This window comes from Polypterus senegalus, chromosome 17 (genome assembly GCF_016835505.1).
Source record: "Polypterus senegalus isolate Bchr_013 chromosome 17, ASM1683550v1, whole genome shotgun sequence".
In the NCBI taxonomy this organism is placed as follows: domain Eukaryota; kingdom Metazoa; phylum Chordata; class Cladistia; order Polypteriformes; family Polypteridae; genus Polypterus; species Polypterus senegalus.
Genome location: NC_053170.1, coordinates 10,586,679 through 10,604,388, shown reverse-complemented (window position 1 = coordinate 10,604,388; position 17,710 = coordinate 10,586,679). Strand labels below are relative to the sequence as shown.

The window sequence follows — 17,710 nt, the reverse complement described above, 5'->3', positions numbered from 1 at the left end:
CTATCGTGGCCTACTGGGTCAGTCTCCTAACTGAACTAAAAGGCACAAACAAACCCCATCCCATCATCCCACTTTGACTCAAAGTCAAAGAAAGTACAAAACGTACCTTGGGGTGATTAGTCAGCATGTTGTACCACAGGATTGACGCCCAGGCGTTTGGCATCTGGCAAATATTTGAGATGACCACCACTGGCAGAGAGTGTGTCTGTTTGAATATAAAAAGCAAAAAACAGCATTATGAATAACGTCTTAAAGATTAGAAACTAGTTAAGACAATACAGCATACATCACATTGGTTAATTAACTAAAGGCTAGTAAACAAAAGTTTAATTAAAAGAGTAAAAAAAATCACGAGTTTCTTATTGCTAACAAACAAAAAGATATACTGTATAAGATGGCAAACATTTTTCACAGCAGTGAACTGAAGGCTCACTTTGGTTATGGGAACGGCTTGAACATTACTTACAAAATGTACCTAACTTGGACTTCAGCACATTTTAAAGAACAGAATGATAGAAAAGATTAAAAAATAAACTGTGCAGCAATTCTTGCCTTACCAGGTGTTTAAGTTCAGATACCATGTATATATATCCCCCAACATGGTGGGCTAAGAAGAGGTTCCTTTTTGCCTGCTGCTATCAGGCAATTCAATGCTTCCTCCTGATGCCCCAAACTAAATGCTGCCCCCCTTTAAGTTAATTTTGTAAATTTTGGGTTCATTTTGCAGTTTATGCACAATATACAATTTTATTGATTATTATTGATTGCATTGTATTATTTGTCCTACGAGTCTGTAGCCTTCTTTATATTTCTGCTGCTGTCAGTCAGTTAGTCATCGTCCAACCTGCTATATCCTAACACAGAGTCATGGGGGTCTGCTGGTGCCAATCCCAGCCAGCACAGGGTACAAGGCAGGAACAAATCCTGGGCAGGGTGCCAGCCCACCACTGCATGTACCTAAATTTCCCCTTGAGATTAATAAAGTGCATCTAATCTAACAAACATACATACACACACACAAAGACACTGAGACTGACATCTGTGTTCCTGTAAGCTAAATGCAATTTTTCTCCTTTCAAATTTTTGAGTTTACGCAGCTTTTCCAAGTTCAGTAGGCGGATTGGGAGAGCATGGGGGGGTCATGAGGTCACTGGAAAGGGGTGTGTGGCGTTCCCGATATCTGTGCAAAAGAGTCCTGGTGCTTCCTGTCTTTCTATATGGTTGCGAGACATGGACGCTATCCAGTGACCGGAGACGAAGACTGGACTCCTTTAGTGTCTATTCGGAAAATCCTTGGGTACCATTGGTTTGACTTTGTGTTGCTCAGGGAGTCCCGAATGAGGCACATGACCTGCATTGTGAGGGAGCGTCAGTTATGGCACTACGGCCATGTGGCACGTTTCCCTGAGGGTGATCCGGCTTGTAAGATCCTCATTGCTGGGGACCTGAGTGGCTGGACCAGGCCAAGGGGTCGCCCACGTAACACCTAGCTGCGGCAGATAGAAGGTCATTTCTGGAGGGTGAGACTGGACCACGTGTCTGCCTGGGGGATTGCCAACCAGGATCCCGAGCTGTTTCGTCGTGTAGTGGGTGCAGCAATGCATTATGCAAGTACATGCTCCCCAACTTGACTTGACTTAAAATTTCTGAGTACACATTTTTTTTTTTTTGCCAAACCTTGGGACAAAGTCACCACTGAACATCCATCTTTAACTATTTCGGTGCCAAGACTAACCTCCAAATCCACTTTTAAGCCCTGGTGGTAGACTTCAGTTTCAAAAGTGATCAGATGCAACTCTTCTGTCACAATCAGTGAGGCCTTAGGAGAGATTGAGGAGGGAAACAAAAAAAGGAGATTTGATTACAGCAGATGGCAGCAACCATAAAATAAACCCCTGATCCCATAATGACAACATGCAGCACTGATGAGCCAATGTAGTGTGCTGCAGAAACTAATCTTTAAAAAAAAGAAATAATAAACCCACATTTTTATGATGCTATTTGCTAGGCTATCCTAGTCAGTATATGCATGGCAGAATAAATGCTACTTCATATTTGGCCATTCAAAAATAATAAAAATAAAACAACTGAGAGGAGTCCATTCAGTCCATCAATCCTGTTTGTTTAGCTAAGAGCCAAGCTGTCCCAATTTCTCCTCCAGAGGCTTCTTAAGGATTGTCAGAGTATCTGCTTTAACTCCAGAGTACCCCAACTCTTTTAGTAAAGACAGGCTTCCTGGCTTCAGTTTTAAATGCGCTGATTCCAGCCATGATTCTTTTCAAAGGTAAAGTGCAGGTTAATGTGTTTTATGTATTTTTACTTTATATTTTGTATTAATCATGTTTATATGAATAGTATTGGGTTGTGGAACGAATTAACTGAGTTTCCATTATTTCTTATGGGGAAATTACTTAGATATTCTGTATATGCATTCAATTATCATCATCACTCATGGTGGCTCCACAATCCATACTCATCCCTACTTACTCTGATGCTCTTTTTCCAGTTTTCTGTGGTGTCGATCTGCACCACCTGATCAAAGCACCATGCAGTCCCTAAATTGATGGATTGAAGGCCAGATGTCTACATGACCATCATCATCAAATTCTTCCATGTGAAGCCTGAAAACCACGAGGACTGATTGAGATCACTTATATTAGAGGGACTGGGTAGTCTTGTGGCCTCGGAACCCCTGCAGATTTTGTTTCCGTTTCTCCAGCTGTCTGGAGTTTTTCTTGTTTGTTTTTTCTGCCCCCCTGGCCATCGGAACTTACTTTATTCTTTATTATTTAGCATTGCCTAATCTTATATTTTACTTTGTTCATCTCGTAAAGCACTTTAAGCTACATCATTTGCTTGAATACGTGCTCTAGAAATGAAGGTTGTTGTTTTATTTGTTAACTGCTTCTGCACATTGCTTAGTCGATGAAAATGTTGTGTCATCATTAAAACCCAATATTCAAATTGATAACGAAACTCACGTCACTATTTGCTCGGCCTCCATTGCCACATCGCTGTTCCCTTAGAGTCTGCAATGAGAAAAACAATCAAAATTAATATCAAGTGGAAGAAACGATCTGCAGGAACGAAACAAAAGGCTTTGTCTGAAGTCTGGTCTTACCAGGTGTTTAAACTCGGCTGAAAGGCTGCCGTTATTCGATTCCTCCATATTCATAACCTTTGTGTTTGTGCCAAGAATATTAAACTTTCGAGATCTGAAAGCAGGAGAGAAGGAAATGGATTATTTTTGCTATAAGTAACATGATGCTATTCTTTAAGCAGTGCTGCACAACAAGTAATTTATTTAAGTTATCTAAAAAAAGAGAGATTCCACTTTTTAACACACTTGTTTTCTACTGAATAAAGCGTGTTTTTTGTTTTAAACAACGGTTAGATATTTAAATATTAATGGCAGCTGCTTACCCTCTCAGTGAGGCAACATCACCAGACTCTCTGTTTAAAAGAAAATAAAAAAAAGATGACATTTTACGCCCTCAGCATAAGACATTCACTGACAGCACAACACGCATTAAATAAGGAGCCATGCTCTGATATTTCCATCATTACAGGTCTCTGTACTTTTAACTCTCAAGGGAAATCTTGTGTACGTTGTGTTTTACCACTCACTTCGATCTGACAGAAAATGTCAAACTATGAAGCACACTTTATTTATTTGTTTGTTTTTTTTAATTGAGTGTTTCTTTGTGTAGAACACAGGGATACGTACTTGTCAATGCAGACTTTAATTTTAAGCTGGTAATTCAACTCTGGGAACTTCACTAGTAACCTAAAAGAGACAAAAAACAAACAATTCCACATAATAGAAGCCCACATAAATGAGTCACCGTACTAAAACTAAGACGTGTCAGTTCACTTACCTGACTTTAGTAGTAAACTGTACACCAGTCTTGATGACGAGGGGCCGGTCGGGGTGCATGGGCATGCAAGGCTGTCTCTCAACTACAAAAGCGCTGGAGTAAAAAACAACAAAACAAAAAACAGCGCACTGATTAAGGACTTGGCACACAATAAACTTACCTTTCCAAATGGATTTGCTTTTGTACATAATTTAAATGTTTTAAGAGGCTCACTGGGATTTGTCAAAATTAAAAAAAAATAGAAGAAAAAGCTTATGAGCTCATTTAGGTCACACAATCAATCAATCTCTGTGGTCTTGCCATATCACGCATACCAGGAGAGCCATTGTCAGGCAGACGCGTCTTTTCACAGTGCTTTAAATAGCAGCTTTCATTCTTGGCAATGCAATTCATATCTCTAACATCACCCTTGACTGCCAAAAGTATTAGCAGAAGTCAAGTCAAGTTGGGAAGCATGCACTGGTACAGAGCGTTGCAGCTTGGGATCCCGGTTGGCAACCCCCCAGGCAGACACGCGGTCCAGTCCTACCCTCCAGAAATGACCCTCTATCTGCCGCTGCCAGGTGTTACGTGGGCGACCCCTTGGCCTGGTCCAGCCACTTGGGTCCCCAACAATGAGGATCTTATGAGCCAGATCACCCTCGGGGGAATGCGCCACATGGCCGTAGTGCCGTAACTGACACAATGCAGGTCATGTGCCTCATTCGGGACTCCATGAACAACACAAAGTCAAACCAATGGTTCCCAAGGATTTTCCGGAGAGACGCAGTACCAATGGAGTCCAGTCTTCGTCTCGGAATACTGGATAGCATCCCTGTCTCACAACCAAACAGCAAGACAGGAAGCCCCAGGACTCTAAAGACTTGGACCTTCATCCTTTTACAGAGATATCAGGAGCACCGCACACCCCTTTCCAGCGACCTCATGGCCCCCCATGCTCTCCCAATCCATCTACTGACTTCACAGGAAGAGTCACCAGAGACATGAATGTCACTGCCAAGGTAAATAAACCACTCAACAAGGTTAACACTCTCTCCGCAGACAGACACACTGCTGACGGCCGTGCCCAAGAGGTCATTAAAGGCCTGGTTCTTGTTTTTATCAGGACACTCACAAGCCCAGATACTCAGACCTCTCACTCAGTCTCTTGAGTGCCCTGATCTGAGCCTCCATTGACTCTGCGAACATCACAGCATCGTCAGCAAAGTCAAGATCCGTGAATCTTTCTTCACTAACAGATGCCTGCTGGACCCCATGACCTTGCCCAACACTCAGTCCATACAAGCATTAAACAGAGTAGAACAGAACACACCTCTGACGAACCCCAGAATCAACTGGGAAAAACGCAGAGGTCCTGCCTCCACTCTGCACAGCACTCACAGTACCAGTGTACAGGCCAGCCATGATATCCAGCAACCTCGAGGGGATCCCGCAAACCCTCAGGATGTCCCACAGGGCAGCTCCATCAACTGAGTCGAACGCTTTCTTAAAATCGACAAAGGCTGCAAAGAAACTCTGCTGATATTCGCCTTTACACTCCATGAGAACCGTCACTGCCAGTAAGTGGTCGATGGTAGACTACTTAGGCAGTAAACAAGACTGTTCCAGTCGCTGGTAGGTGAGCAAGTGATCACGGATCCTATTGAGGACGACCCTAGCAAGGACCTTACCCGGCACTGAGAGCAGTGTTATCCCCCTATATTTGCTGCAATCCAGGTGAGCACCCTTCCCTTTCCGGACAGGGATGACAAGTCCCATTTTTCAGTCAGTTGGGATGATGCCAGTCTCCCAACTGGAAGCAAAGATTGCTTGCAATCCCAGGAGGACAGCCTTACCACCAGCCTGGAGAAGATCACCCCGGATACCACAGATCCCTGCAGCCTTTCCCCACTCAGCTGGTTCACCACCTGTGCAATCTCAGTGAGACTGGGTGGTTCAAAGCTAATTGGAGGATCAGCATCAAGAACCGTGGACCAGGAGATATCCAACATCCTGGCCGGAAGATCAGCAGAAGATTAAAAAAAAAAACAAAAACTGTAAACTTTATAAAAAAAAAAAAAAAGAGGAAGAATACGAGAGATTGATATGCCAAGAACATGAAATTCAAACATGAACGCAGCCTTTTCATGAACGCAGCCTTTTGCACTTCCTGTTTTGAGAAGCAACATGGAGATAACATCCAAAATTGTGAAAGTTTAGATTTGGGCAGAACATTGTTCACAGATTACTCTTTCCACAACATGTCATGCATCTCTTTTCAGTGTAGGAGTTTTCCATATGCTGGAAGCTATGCACACCAACTGACTATTACAAGGGAAAGAGGGCCTGGAGGGTTAGGAGCAGGCACTGATACAGCACATGGCCACAACCACCACATGACAAATCAACTCAGGATCCCAGATTAGGACCCGAGTGCAGCCATGCAACGGGTGACACCTCAGCACCACGCTAATTCAGATGGAATGGAAACAGTGTGAGGTTTTTTTTATGGTGGCTGGAGTGCCAATTCTGCCACCAACCCCGATGTTTTTTCCTGCAGGTTGGAGGGCCTACTTGCAGGGCTGGATACAGATTAACGTCATACTCGGAACTGAGCAATTGCAGGTTAAGGGCCTTGCTCAGGGGCCCAACGGAGTAGCGTCACTTTTGGCATTTATGGGATTTGAACCAGCAACCATCCGATTGCCAGCACAAATCCCTACCCTCAGAGCCACCACTCTGCCCAGGGCCTGGAAGGCAAGTCTATAATTGTGCAGATGTTGTTCCTGCGCAGTTTCTTGGGAATGTCATCACACTGCATAAAACTGAAGTTTTCTTTTTTGTGGTGTGTGGCGGACAGCCGGATGCCCAAAGAAGAGAAGGATGGTAGAAGGCAGCTACTGTGGGACACTGCCTCACCCAAGACGCCAGATGGCGAGTTCTCTGCAGCATAACAGTGCCCCGGATTCCCACAGGGCATCATGGAATCTGTAGTTCGGCATCACAGCCCTGCTGGGTACTGTGGGTGCCGCCAGGAGACACTGCAGGAAGATCTGGGGATTTGTATTTCCCATACATGGCTGAAGAAAAACTTCAAGTCCTCCATTTGATGTGGAAGTGCTGGCAAGTCACAGGGATGGAAGAACGGATGCACTTCCGGGTCAAGGACTACATAAAGGACTACTGAAGACCCAGCAAGCGAGCTGGAGTTGGGAGGTAGTAGGGCAGAGCTTGCTGGGAGGAGTGGAGGAGAGATTTGTGTTGTTTATTGTAATTATTGTTATTATATTTGTTACTTGCCTGTTTATGGTGGTGGAGATGCTTTTGGGCACTATAAAATCGGGAAGAATAATTAAAAGCCTTCTTGGTGATTTTATCCTGTGTTCAGTGTGTCTGTCTGTTGGGTTGAAAGAGGTAACAGTGACCTCTAGCATCTTACAGGTGTAAAATTCAAAAAGCTCAGGTAGCCTTGTCCACTGCCATCCTAATATAAGGGGTGGAGGGGCACTGCTACATTTTCGTAACGCTGATCTCTTTTATATAGAAATGGCTATGGATTAATACTTGTGATTACAGTGCCAGTGATCTGCTGTCATGTACTTTTAAACTGGCTGCTTTAGTAATCTTTAGTTAAGCTCAAGTTTCAAAATGTCTGCCCAGACACTCTGTAAGTTGTATTTGTCACTAATAACAAATGGGTGCAGCTTGACGCTCATCACATTGTGGAGTTGATCAGCCTTTCTATACAAGTCAGTGGGCTGTGTATTGCTGTTTTTATAGGACAGCTGTATTTTTTGAAAAGTGGAATGGGTTTGGGACGGCAAGGCATATGTTGGTCATTTTCTAACCCTCTTAGGCCTGAACAGGGTTGGCATTGGGGTGCTGGAGCCTATCCCAGCTAACACAGAGCACGAGGCAGGACCAAACCCTCTGGACAGGGTGCTAGTCCATCACAGGGCAAACACACACTCGCATGCCAATTTAATTTCATCAATCCACCTATGCTGCATGTTTTTGCACTGTGGGAGACACAGGGAGAATAAGCAGACTCCGGGATGCAAACCTCAGTCTGCTTACTGTGAGGGCAGCAGCGCTACCACTGTGCCACCTTGACAATGCAATAAGCAACTCATCCAAGAGGCATCATCCAGCATCAAGAATTCCTACATGGAATTCCTTGAATTCATAAATCTGGCAACTGCAACATGTTACCATATTGATTATTTACTGGGAAATTGCAGTATAAGTGACACCTCAGATCTATGTACCATTTCAGCAGATTTCGGAAGAGCTCCACAATCCTCTCCTCCAGGACCGGGCGATGCTGCACAATAGGATCCCCTTTATAGGAAACCTTCTGCTGCAGCTCTTCTAACTTCTTTATCTGCTGGCGTATCTGCAATTGTGACTCTGCCAAAGATGTAATCCTGAAAAAGACAAGAAGGAAATGTCACTATATAAGATTTCAGGAAATAACAGTTTTTTCCCCCCAATACAGTCAACTTTACTGTAATGTTTCTAAATCACTTGTGCTTTAGTAATAAAGTAATCAATAAAAATGAGTAATTCAATCAAAATCTACACATAAAAAAACAAATTAAGTAAAAATATTACCAGGTTTCCAGGCGGTCAAGACAGATGTTAGGCGGTCCTCCTATACAGGCAATCTGCTGTCTTCTCTTCCAGTCTGCCAGTTCATCATCTGTTAATGTCTTCTGAACAAAATCCATGGCAGACAGCAGGCCGGCCATTTCAGTCACAATTTGCTGTGGGGATAAAATCAAACTCATAATCAATAAAACACACTGTAGAAGTGTGCTGTGAAATCTGCAGCCTAAAGAGAACACTGCCAGGGATATTTCGATTAAAACGCAGTTACCTCAAAGACAAGCAGTTTACGAAAGAACCATTGGCAGCCTAAACTTAAATAGACAAGTCCATACACAACAAACACAACTGACATTTTCTAGGTGGTCCATTTATAAAAAGGCAGGACAGCGGAAGATTTCTGGTGCCTAAAAAGGTTTACCATACAAATCATCATCTCTGCCACATTACCACCCTGATAAAAACAAGACAATCCCAGTACCCTTCTTAGTTGATCCAGAGCAGTGAGCATTTGTTCCAGCTGAGCCATCTTTTGTCTCGTCGCAGCTGCCTGATTGTTTCCATTAAGATCTTGCATTTCTGGACATTGGAGAGGTAGGGAAAAAAAAAATCAAAAGACACAAACACATAAATACACAAATATCACCACCATCATTACTTTTACATTAGAATTATTCTTCAAGGCTGCCTTACCTCCCTGACTTTTAAGTGTCTTGTAATTGAAGTCAAAGTCGTCCTGCAAATTTTCCAACATTTTCATTTTCTGTTCCAGATCCTACATAACAAGTCAGACATCAATTGTAAGATACACAATCCTCATCTTTGATTTGAAGTCACCAATAAGTAGTACAAGAACTGCAGAAAAGGCAGTTAAAGTTATCCCGAAATTGGTATTTGGTATTAAATAGCACTACTAAAGCAGTTCAGTATCTGTCAACATAAAATAAATAAATGTTAGCAATCTTAATTACAAAAGCTAAAATACTGCAGGACTTTACTAGAACAGCATCTTAAGATTTTGAAGCAATGTACAAAAGGACTTTTATGCATTAAGTTTATATAGAATTCATAGAAGACATCTTTACTAGCGGCAATTTACCAAAAATAATACTAATATTGCAGTGCATTTAAAGTTCAAATGCATTATAGTAACATTAAAGTGTGTGTGATATATACAGTCATATGAAAAAGTTTGGGAACCTCTCTCAGCCTGCATAATAATTGACTCTCCTTTCAACATAAAAGATAACAGTGGTATGTCTTTCATTTACTAGGAACATCGGAGTACTGCGGTGTTTTCCGAACAAAGATTTTTAGTGACGCAGTATTTAGTTATGAAATTAAATCAAATGTGAAAAACTGGCTGTGCACAAATGTGGGTCCCCTTGTCATTGTGCTGATTTGAATGCCTGTCACTGCTCAATGCTGATTACTTGCAACACCAAATTGGTTGGATGAGCTCGTTAAAGCCTTGAACTTCATAGACAGGAGTGTCCAATCATGAGTGGTAAAAGGTATTTACGGTGGTCAATCGCAAGTTGTGCTTCCTTCCCTTTGACTCTCCTCTGAAGAGTGACAGACAGCATGGGATCATCAAAGCAACTCTCAAAAGATCTGAAAACAAAGATTGTTGAGTCTCATGGTTTAGGGGAAGGCTACAAAAAGCCATCTCAGAGGTTTAAACTGTCAGTTTCAACTGTAAGGAATGGAATAAGGAAATGGAAGGCCACAGGCACAGTTGCTGTTAAACCCAGCAGGTCTGGCAGGCCAAGAAAAATACAGGAGCGGCACAGGCTGTCCATGCTTGGCATCCATCAAATGGAACTGAACTGGAGAGATTCTGTATGGAAGAATAATCAAAAATCCCTCCATCCAGAATCCAGACACTCATCAAAGGCTACAGGAGGCGTCGAGAGGCTGTTAGATTTGAAAAGGAGGATCAACTAAGTATTGATGTCATATCTCTGGTGGGGTGGCACCTGTCTAATTTTGTTATGATGCATATTGCATATTTTCTGTTAATCCAATAAACTTAATGTCACTGCTGAAATACTACTGTGTCCATAAGGTATGTCAGATATTAAAAGGAAGTTGCTACTTTGAAAGCTCAGCCAATGATAAACAAAAATCCAAAGAATTAAGAGGGGCTCCCAAACTTTTTCATATGACTGTATCATACATATATACATATATATACATATATACATATACACACACACACACACACACATTATATACATATATATATATATATATATATATATATATATATATATATATATATATATATATATATATATACATATATATATACATATATATATATATATACACATATATATATACACATATATATATACATATATATATACACATATATATATACATATACAGTATATATACACATATATATATACATATATATATATACACACACATATACACATATATACATATATATATATATAAATATACACATACATATATACACATACATACATACATACATACACACACAAGCTTTTAAGGAGACTTGAAATCTAAGTAATTAATGTAGACCTCAGTGTTAACATCTGCAGTGCATCATGCAATGTACTGTATAATGTCTCTGTTATATGCCATTTAGTAAAAGCAGTGTTAATGTTTAAATCACACCATCTGTTGGAATGGCAAATGCAATGTACACTTCTCTTTAATGCCATTTGATACAGGATTCTCAAAAGCAGTGTTAATGTTTGTGATGTGCTATTTTTGTGGAATGACAAGAGACTCAGGAACTTAATGGACACACAGACAGTCACACAAGACACTTACAGAATATATATATTATTTTGTCATGCAGGTGCCACCTAGCGATGACCTTCCAGGCTCTTCTGAGTTAAGCAGTACCATGAAGGGACAAGAGGGGGTGCTGATACTGTTTCTTTCTTTTCGACCAGTAGCTGCAAGTGTGGGCAACTTTACCCAACTGCAGAGGAAATTGTCTTTTTCACTTTTCGACCTGAACCTTGACCTGAAGCAAGATCCTGCGCTATTTCCAAACCTTCCAAAGAACCACCTTTTTCTTTGGAACCAGCCAATACACCGCTATATCCTGTTACTGGGGCCACTGAGCATGGTTTTTATTTATTTTTTGTGACAATTAAACTGGGACATCAGGTTGGTGACCTAACAAGTTGAAGCAGCTGTTTCTAGTCCATCTGCCCGATCACTATATATATAATATAGCGTATGGTTTGGCCTACCCTATGCTAAAAATGAACAGCAAATAGACTGGCTTATGGCTTCTGCAGTTTTTCATCGGCTTGCCAGTTGGACTTTCACCTGCACAAGTACTATGATGCAATTATAATTTATTTATTTATTTTAAATGAACATATATTATCTAAATACATCATGAGGTTAATTTGACAGTAATATCTGTGGACCAAAAAAAGTCAGTCTGACAAATTTTACTTCATTGTCATTGTGTGGATTTCTTAATACTGCTGCCCAAGAATGCAACAATTCGTGTTAAAATTTTACTATTGCACAAACAATGTAGGTTTTAACCAAAAACACGTTTATGAAGATAAAACTGATGTATGTCAGCATTTCATATGGTAATTGATTTATTAATGCTATAAAAGCAGCGCACAGATTTGTAAAAACTTGGGCTGCTAATGTAATCATAATGTCAATTTATTTATATAGCACATTTAAAACAACACAGGAACGCTGTTACCCAGAATGCAGTGCCAGCAAATACAACATGTTCGGTTTTATTGCATTAGACAGACAGCAATTGTACAAGTGCAGTGTGCAAAGACACAGTTAGGAGCTTTGTGTGCAGCTACAAAATGAACAAAGAGTCCAGGAAAGAACCAAAAAAACAAACCATTAAGGCAAAAGGCTGATGTGTTTGTTTTACTCAATGCTTAAACAGATATTATAAAAAAAGTACCTACAATTTTTGTGATGAACTATTAACATCAGCAGTTTCAACTTTGGGACATCCTTAAATGTGAAGGTATATTTATCTGTATTTAATTGCTGTTAATTATTTGCCTCCTTCCTCTTCTCTGTGTCCCTTTAAGAAGTCACATAGGACAGACCCATTTTCAAACATCGTCTACATAAGTTCAGCTTTTGTAGTTTGCCTACAGAGTGATCCTTTAGCGAAATGTGGGATTTGGGTTGATGACCACCTCAGATATTTTACAGAGAGTTTCCTCTGCCTCCATCAAATACATACAGCCTTGCATATACTGCATGACGCTTTTCTGTGTGTTTAGGCTGCACTTGTTTATATGCATTTTGTAATTACTGTAAAGCACACACCGTGCGATGGCCTGGCTGGGATAGACTCCAGCTGCCCTGCGACCCTGACCTGGAGAAGTGGGATGAGAAAATGGATGGATGCTGGGTTCACGAGTGGAGGTATACCTAATAAGAAGAAAATTACATTTACTCAAGTCGTGGGCCAGTAAAGAAAATGTTTGAAGCGTATTATCTGTCCAGTAAGTCTTTACCTGACTTTATTTGGATACTACAAAAACAAAACCATGATATACTAAGAATTCTTCTGACCCATAAGACAAGTGCGCAATCAAACTGTTCAAATTTGCTTAGATATACAAGCATCAAATGTGTTTCACTCATGCCTAATGCACAGATTTTTACCAAGATTTGAAATGTATTTGGACAAACCTGAACTCTCTTCCTCACATCCTGAAGGTGCTGCTCCAACATTTGCTGTTTTTCAGTTACAACAGTGCCACCATGATGTGGTGCCTGCCCATCCTGGTAAGGAAAAAGAGGTGCATAAATAACACTTGATCTCATTTACAGCAGCTATTAGACACATTAGGATGCATTTTACACATGCAATTGCCTCTTAATTTATGAAATATCAGTACTTCAAGAGATACAGAGAAGTTGATTAGAGAGGTGGTGGTTAAGTTGGAAACTTGTGGAGGAACCACCATCTTGGTTCAAACTCTAAGTGATGAAACACCAATTCAAGGAGCTTACCGCACTTTAGACATGACGGGAAATCATTTTAGTTAGCTACACTGCTACAGTCCCAGTCTTCCAGGCACCTTTGCATAAGCTTGACCTTTGAGCACATCATTTGGAAATCTTGTATATCATATACAGGGTGGGGCACAAAGATCCCCCACATTTTGAAAGGGTATAAAAAAAAAATGAACAAAGCTATCCAAAAAAACTGTATATATTTCTGAAAAGTACACAAAAAACAGTTTTGTTTTAAGGGGTTTTAAAAATCATATCAGACAAATGGCGGCCGTCGTTGGCAATACATTGCTGAAGACGTTCCCGGAAGTTCTCCATCACTCTCCGGGTCATCTCAGGTGGAATGGCATCGATTTCCTGTCCTTCAAATCCTCAAGAGATCGAGGATGATGTTTGAAAACCTTTTCCTTTAGGTATCCCCAAAGGAAAAAGTGACAAAGGCTTAAATCTGGTGACCGTGATGGCCACCTCACATCTCCCCTTAAAGAGATCAAATGCCCAGGGAACATTTCCCTCAACACTCCGAGCGAACATCGTGCTCTGTGTTGAAACCACACATGTTCTGTCTTAGGTCTACCAGGTGATTTTCTTTTCAGTGTGGACCCAGTTGCCCAAAGGTTAGAAATCCATAGCAAAATCGTTTTCCGATCTGGTAGAGATGCATTTCAAACGAGCGTGAAGTGTGTATGAAAAGCTCTCTGCGTCGCTATCACAGAACGGCTGTTCTCATAATATGCTTGAACAACAAAGCCCCGATGTTCACCGGTCCAACTCATGATGGATTCTGAAAACGGCCTAACCTACCGAATGAGACCTACCCCACCTCTCTACCCCCACTACAACAACAACAACAACATTTATTTCTATAGCACATTTTCATACAAATAGTAGCTCAAAGTACTTTACATAATAAAGAATAGAAAAATAAAAGACACAATAAGAAAATAAAATAAACCAACATTAATTAACATCGAATAAGAGTAAGATTCAATGGCCAGGGGGGACAGAAAAAACAAAAAAACTCTAGACGACTGGAGAAAAAAATAAAATCTGTAGGGATTCCAGACCATGAGACCGCCCAGTCCCCTCTGGGCACTATAGCCCGCACAGTTCTGTCCTCGAAATGTGGGAGATCTTTATGCCCCACCCTGTACTTAAACATTCGCTCATTCAATTATTCCATGTTCTGATTGACAGATTTATGAAAATCTACACCTTTGATGACTCTAAGCTAAAAATTCACACCACACACAGATTTCTCCAACTTTAACTTTACACTCATTAGCCACTGCAGTTTTAATAGAACTTCAATCCAATCAACGGATTCAATTTTGCAGAAAACACAAAAAGCCCTGCAGTACCTGCTGCTCTGGGTATCAGAACTGACGCAATAATGTTTGACAAAGAAACCAGGCTGACGTGATTTATGTACCTGCATTTTGCTGCACTTCACGGTGCGACACAGAAGTGTCAATGTATGGCGACAAAATCAGCCTGAAGTCCTTCCAATATTTTTTGAAAATTTAAAGAAATGACAATTGCATTACAAATTGGAAAACAAGATATAAACACCATAGAGAACTTTGACGGCTCAGATTATATATGTAGTGATCAGTGTGGTCACCTAGGGAGGCAACTTGAGCGCAAGAGAAGCAAAAAGCCTGAACAAACTCATCACAAACTCCTCCTCCATCACAGGGTGAACCCTGGACACACTGGAAGCTGTTGTGGAAAAGAGGCTGGTGACAGAATTGGATACCATTATGAAAAATCCCCTCCAGGAGGCGCTTTCTTGGAGCACTTTTAGCCACAGGCTCATCGCACCATGGTGTGCTAAGAAGCACCTCTGGAGGTTTACTTAACCCGGGACTATCAAGCAATTGAATGCTTCCTCCTGACATAATCTTAGTATATGTTGAAATATGCGCAAAATATTTATCTATCTATCAATCAATCAGTTTATTGATTGGTTGGCTGGCTGTGTTCTGTCCTGTGAGTTTGTCTCCTTGTTTTTTTTTTTATTTTTCTGCTGCTGTATGCATCCGAACTTCCCCATGGGATTAATAAAGTTTTTATCTAATCTAAATATAAAGGTAACCTTAATTAAATAATTCTGTATTTCACCATTAAGTCACATACTTATTGAGACTTCTCACCTGTGTTGTCGTTGCAGCACTTTGCAGTAAGCGAGATTCCTCCCACAAGCAGCGGGCTACGATCCTTGCTATCTCCATTGGTTTCTCGAGGTACTTGCTCTGTAATGAAATACAATGATGTTACACGTCAAAGGGCTATTTAATGGTGCACAGGACAGTCAGGTGTACACGGCACCGAGTTATACAGAAATTCTGAGCATCAAAGGCTGAAGGCAACATAGCTTGGTGGCTAAGAAAGACTGGAGAGCTGAATTAGTGAATAATGCAAATGTGTCGAGAATGGTTTGTGAAGTGGGTTGTGGTAGGTAGCCGCTGGTTGATTATCGGTTGTTACCGACAACTGTCCTTGACTACTACCCCCCTCCTTGACCAATGTCCATGATTCTCCAAGGGACCACAGCCGCAAGTCACTGACAATGTTATGATAGGGCAAGATTCTCCAAGGGGGGGAAAAAAAAATGATGATCTGCTATGATTCTTGAAAGGGGAACACCCCACCCAGCCGACACATACTGACGATTGTCTGGACAATCAATGTGACAGGTCAGGTCAGGTTGGGGAGCATGCACTGGTACAAAACATGACAAAATAGCTTAGGACCCCGGTTGGCAACCCCCCAAGGAAGACAGGCGGTCAAGTCCACCCTCCGGAAATAACCCTCTACCTGCCACAGCCAGGTCTTATGTGGGCGTCCACTTGGCCTGGTCCAGATGCTCAGCTCCCCAACAATGAATATCCTGCAAGCTGGGTCACCCTCGGGAAATCGCGCCACATGGCCATAGTGCCGTAACTGATGCTCCCTCACAATGAAGGTAATGTGCCACATTCGGGACTCGGTGAGCAACACAAAGTCAAACCAGGAGGACTCGAGGACTCTCTGAAGAGACACCAAAGGAGTCCAGTCTTCGTCTCAGGTCACTGGATAGCATCCATGTCGCACAACCGTACAGCAAGACAGGAAGCACCAGGACTCTAAAGAATTGGACCTTCGTCCTTTTGCAGAGATATCGGGAGCACCACATACCCCATTTCCAGAGATCTCATGACCCCCCCATGCTCTCCCAATTTGTCTACTGACTTCATAGGAAGAGTCACCAGAGAGACATGAATGTCACTGCCAAGGTAAGTAAATGAAGTTGACACTCTCTCTGCAGACAGACACACTGCTGATGGCCGTGCCTAAGACCTGGATCTTGGTTTTTGTCAAGGACACTCCCAAGCCATGACACTCAGACTCCTCGCTCAGCCTTGTGGGAGCCCCGATCACAGCCTTCATCGACTCCACAAAGATCACAGCACCGTCGGCACAGTCAAGATCAGTGAATCTTTCTTCACCAACAGATGCCCTACGGCTGCTGGACCCCACAACCCTGCCCAACACCCAGTCCATAGAGTAGGAGCAGAACACACCCCTGACGAACCCCAGAATCAACTGGGTTCAGCCTCCACTCTGCACAGGACTCACAGAACCAGTGTACAGGCCGGCCATGATATCCAGCAACATTGAAACAAAGAAAAAAAAACAAAAAAAACCAACAAAAATAAAAAGGTTTCATTACTCCTGATTTATAGTATTTACCACTGTAATTGAAAACCTGTCAAATGGCACCTTGTCAAACCAGTCATGTTGTTTAGTTCAATTATGCAACACTTTTCAGTCTACCTCAGGATAAAAAAAAAAGGAAGAACTTCCTGATAATGCATCAGAGCATTAAGAGGAAAAGCCACACAGCCTCATTTTCCCCTTTGTAATGGCAGACTGAATATTAGAGAAAGAACATAAAAGTCTCTCAAAGTCAAACCGCCCTATCATCTTGATCTAAATAGCTGTCAGAAAAGGCTTCATCAATCCCAGCAGTTTGTCTGAGCTACATTAGCAGCCACACGGGCGTAAGTCAGTACCTGCAAATGCTGCTTTATCCTCCTGAGGTTATGCTGGTAGAGAACGTTGTTTTCCTGGAGGAAGCGGCTGTACTGCTGATCAATTTCTCCTAGCAGATTGTGGAATACAAGAGTTGCGTGGGACTCCTTGTTAGCAGCATAAGCCCTGCATAACATAAATGAATTAAATTC

General features: G+C 41.6%; 1 protein-coding gene across 9 annotated transcripts in view; it reads right to left on the bottom strand.

The window, feature by feature from the left end:
• The window catches only part of stat3 (signal transducer and activator of transcription 3 (acute-phase response factor)), a 112,409-nt gene that overhangs the window by 43,731 nt on the left and 50,968 nt on the right, over nucleotides 1-17,710 (bottom strand). For all 9 annotated transcript variants that reach the window (XM_039740141.1, XM_039740143.1, XM_039740144.1 and 6 more), the window contains 14 exons: nucleotides 17,540-17,684; nucleotides 15,638-15,736; nucleotides 13,155-13,247; nucleotides 9,159-9,240; nucleotides 8,947-9,044; nucleotides 8,472-8,623; nucleotides 8,126-8,284; nucleotides 3,879-3,971; nucleotides 3,728-3,787; nucleotides 3,424-3,453; nucleotides 3,122-3,215; nucleotides 2,982-3,029; nucleotides 1,736-1,819; nucleotides 107-205 (listed from right to left, as the gene is read on the bottom strand). In XM_039740141.1, coding sequence (XP_039596075.1) covers nucleotides 107-205; nucleotides 1,736-1,819; nucleotides 2,982-3,029; nucleotides 3,122-3,215; nucleotides 3,424-3,453; nucleotides 3,728-3,787; nucleotides 3,879-3,971; nucleotides 8,126-8,284; nucleotides 8,472-8,623; nucleotides 8,947-9,044; nucleotides 9,159-9,240; nucleotides 13,155-13,247; nucleotides 15,638-15,736; nucleotides 17,540-17,684 — 1,336 coding nt within the window. The remainder of the gene's footprint in view (nucleotides 1-106; nucleotides 206-1,735; nucleotides 1,820-2,981; nucleotides 3,030-3,121; nucleotides 3,216-3,423; nucleotides 3,454-3,727; nucleotides 3,788-3,878; nucleotides 3,972-8,125; nucleotides 8,285-8,471; nucleotides 8,624-8,946; nucleotides 9,045-9,158; nucleotides 9,241-13,154; nucleotides 13,248-15,637; nucleotides 15,737-17,539; nucleotides 17,685-17,710) is intronic.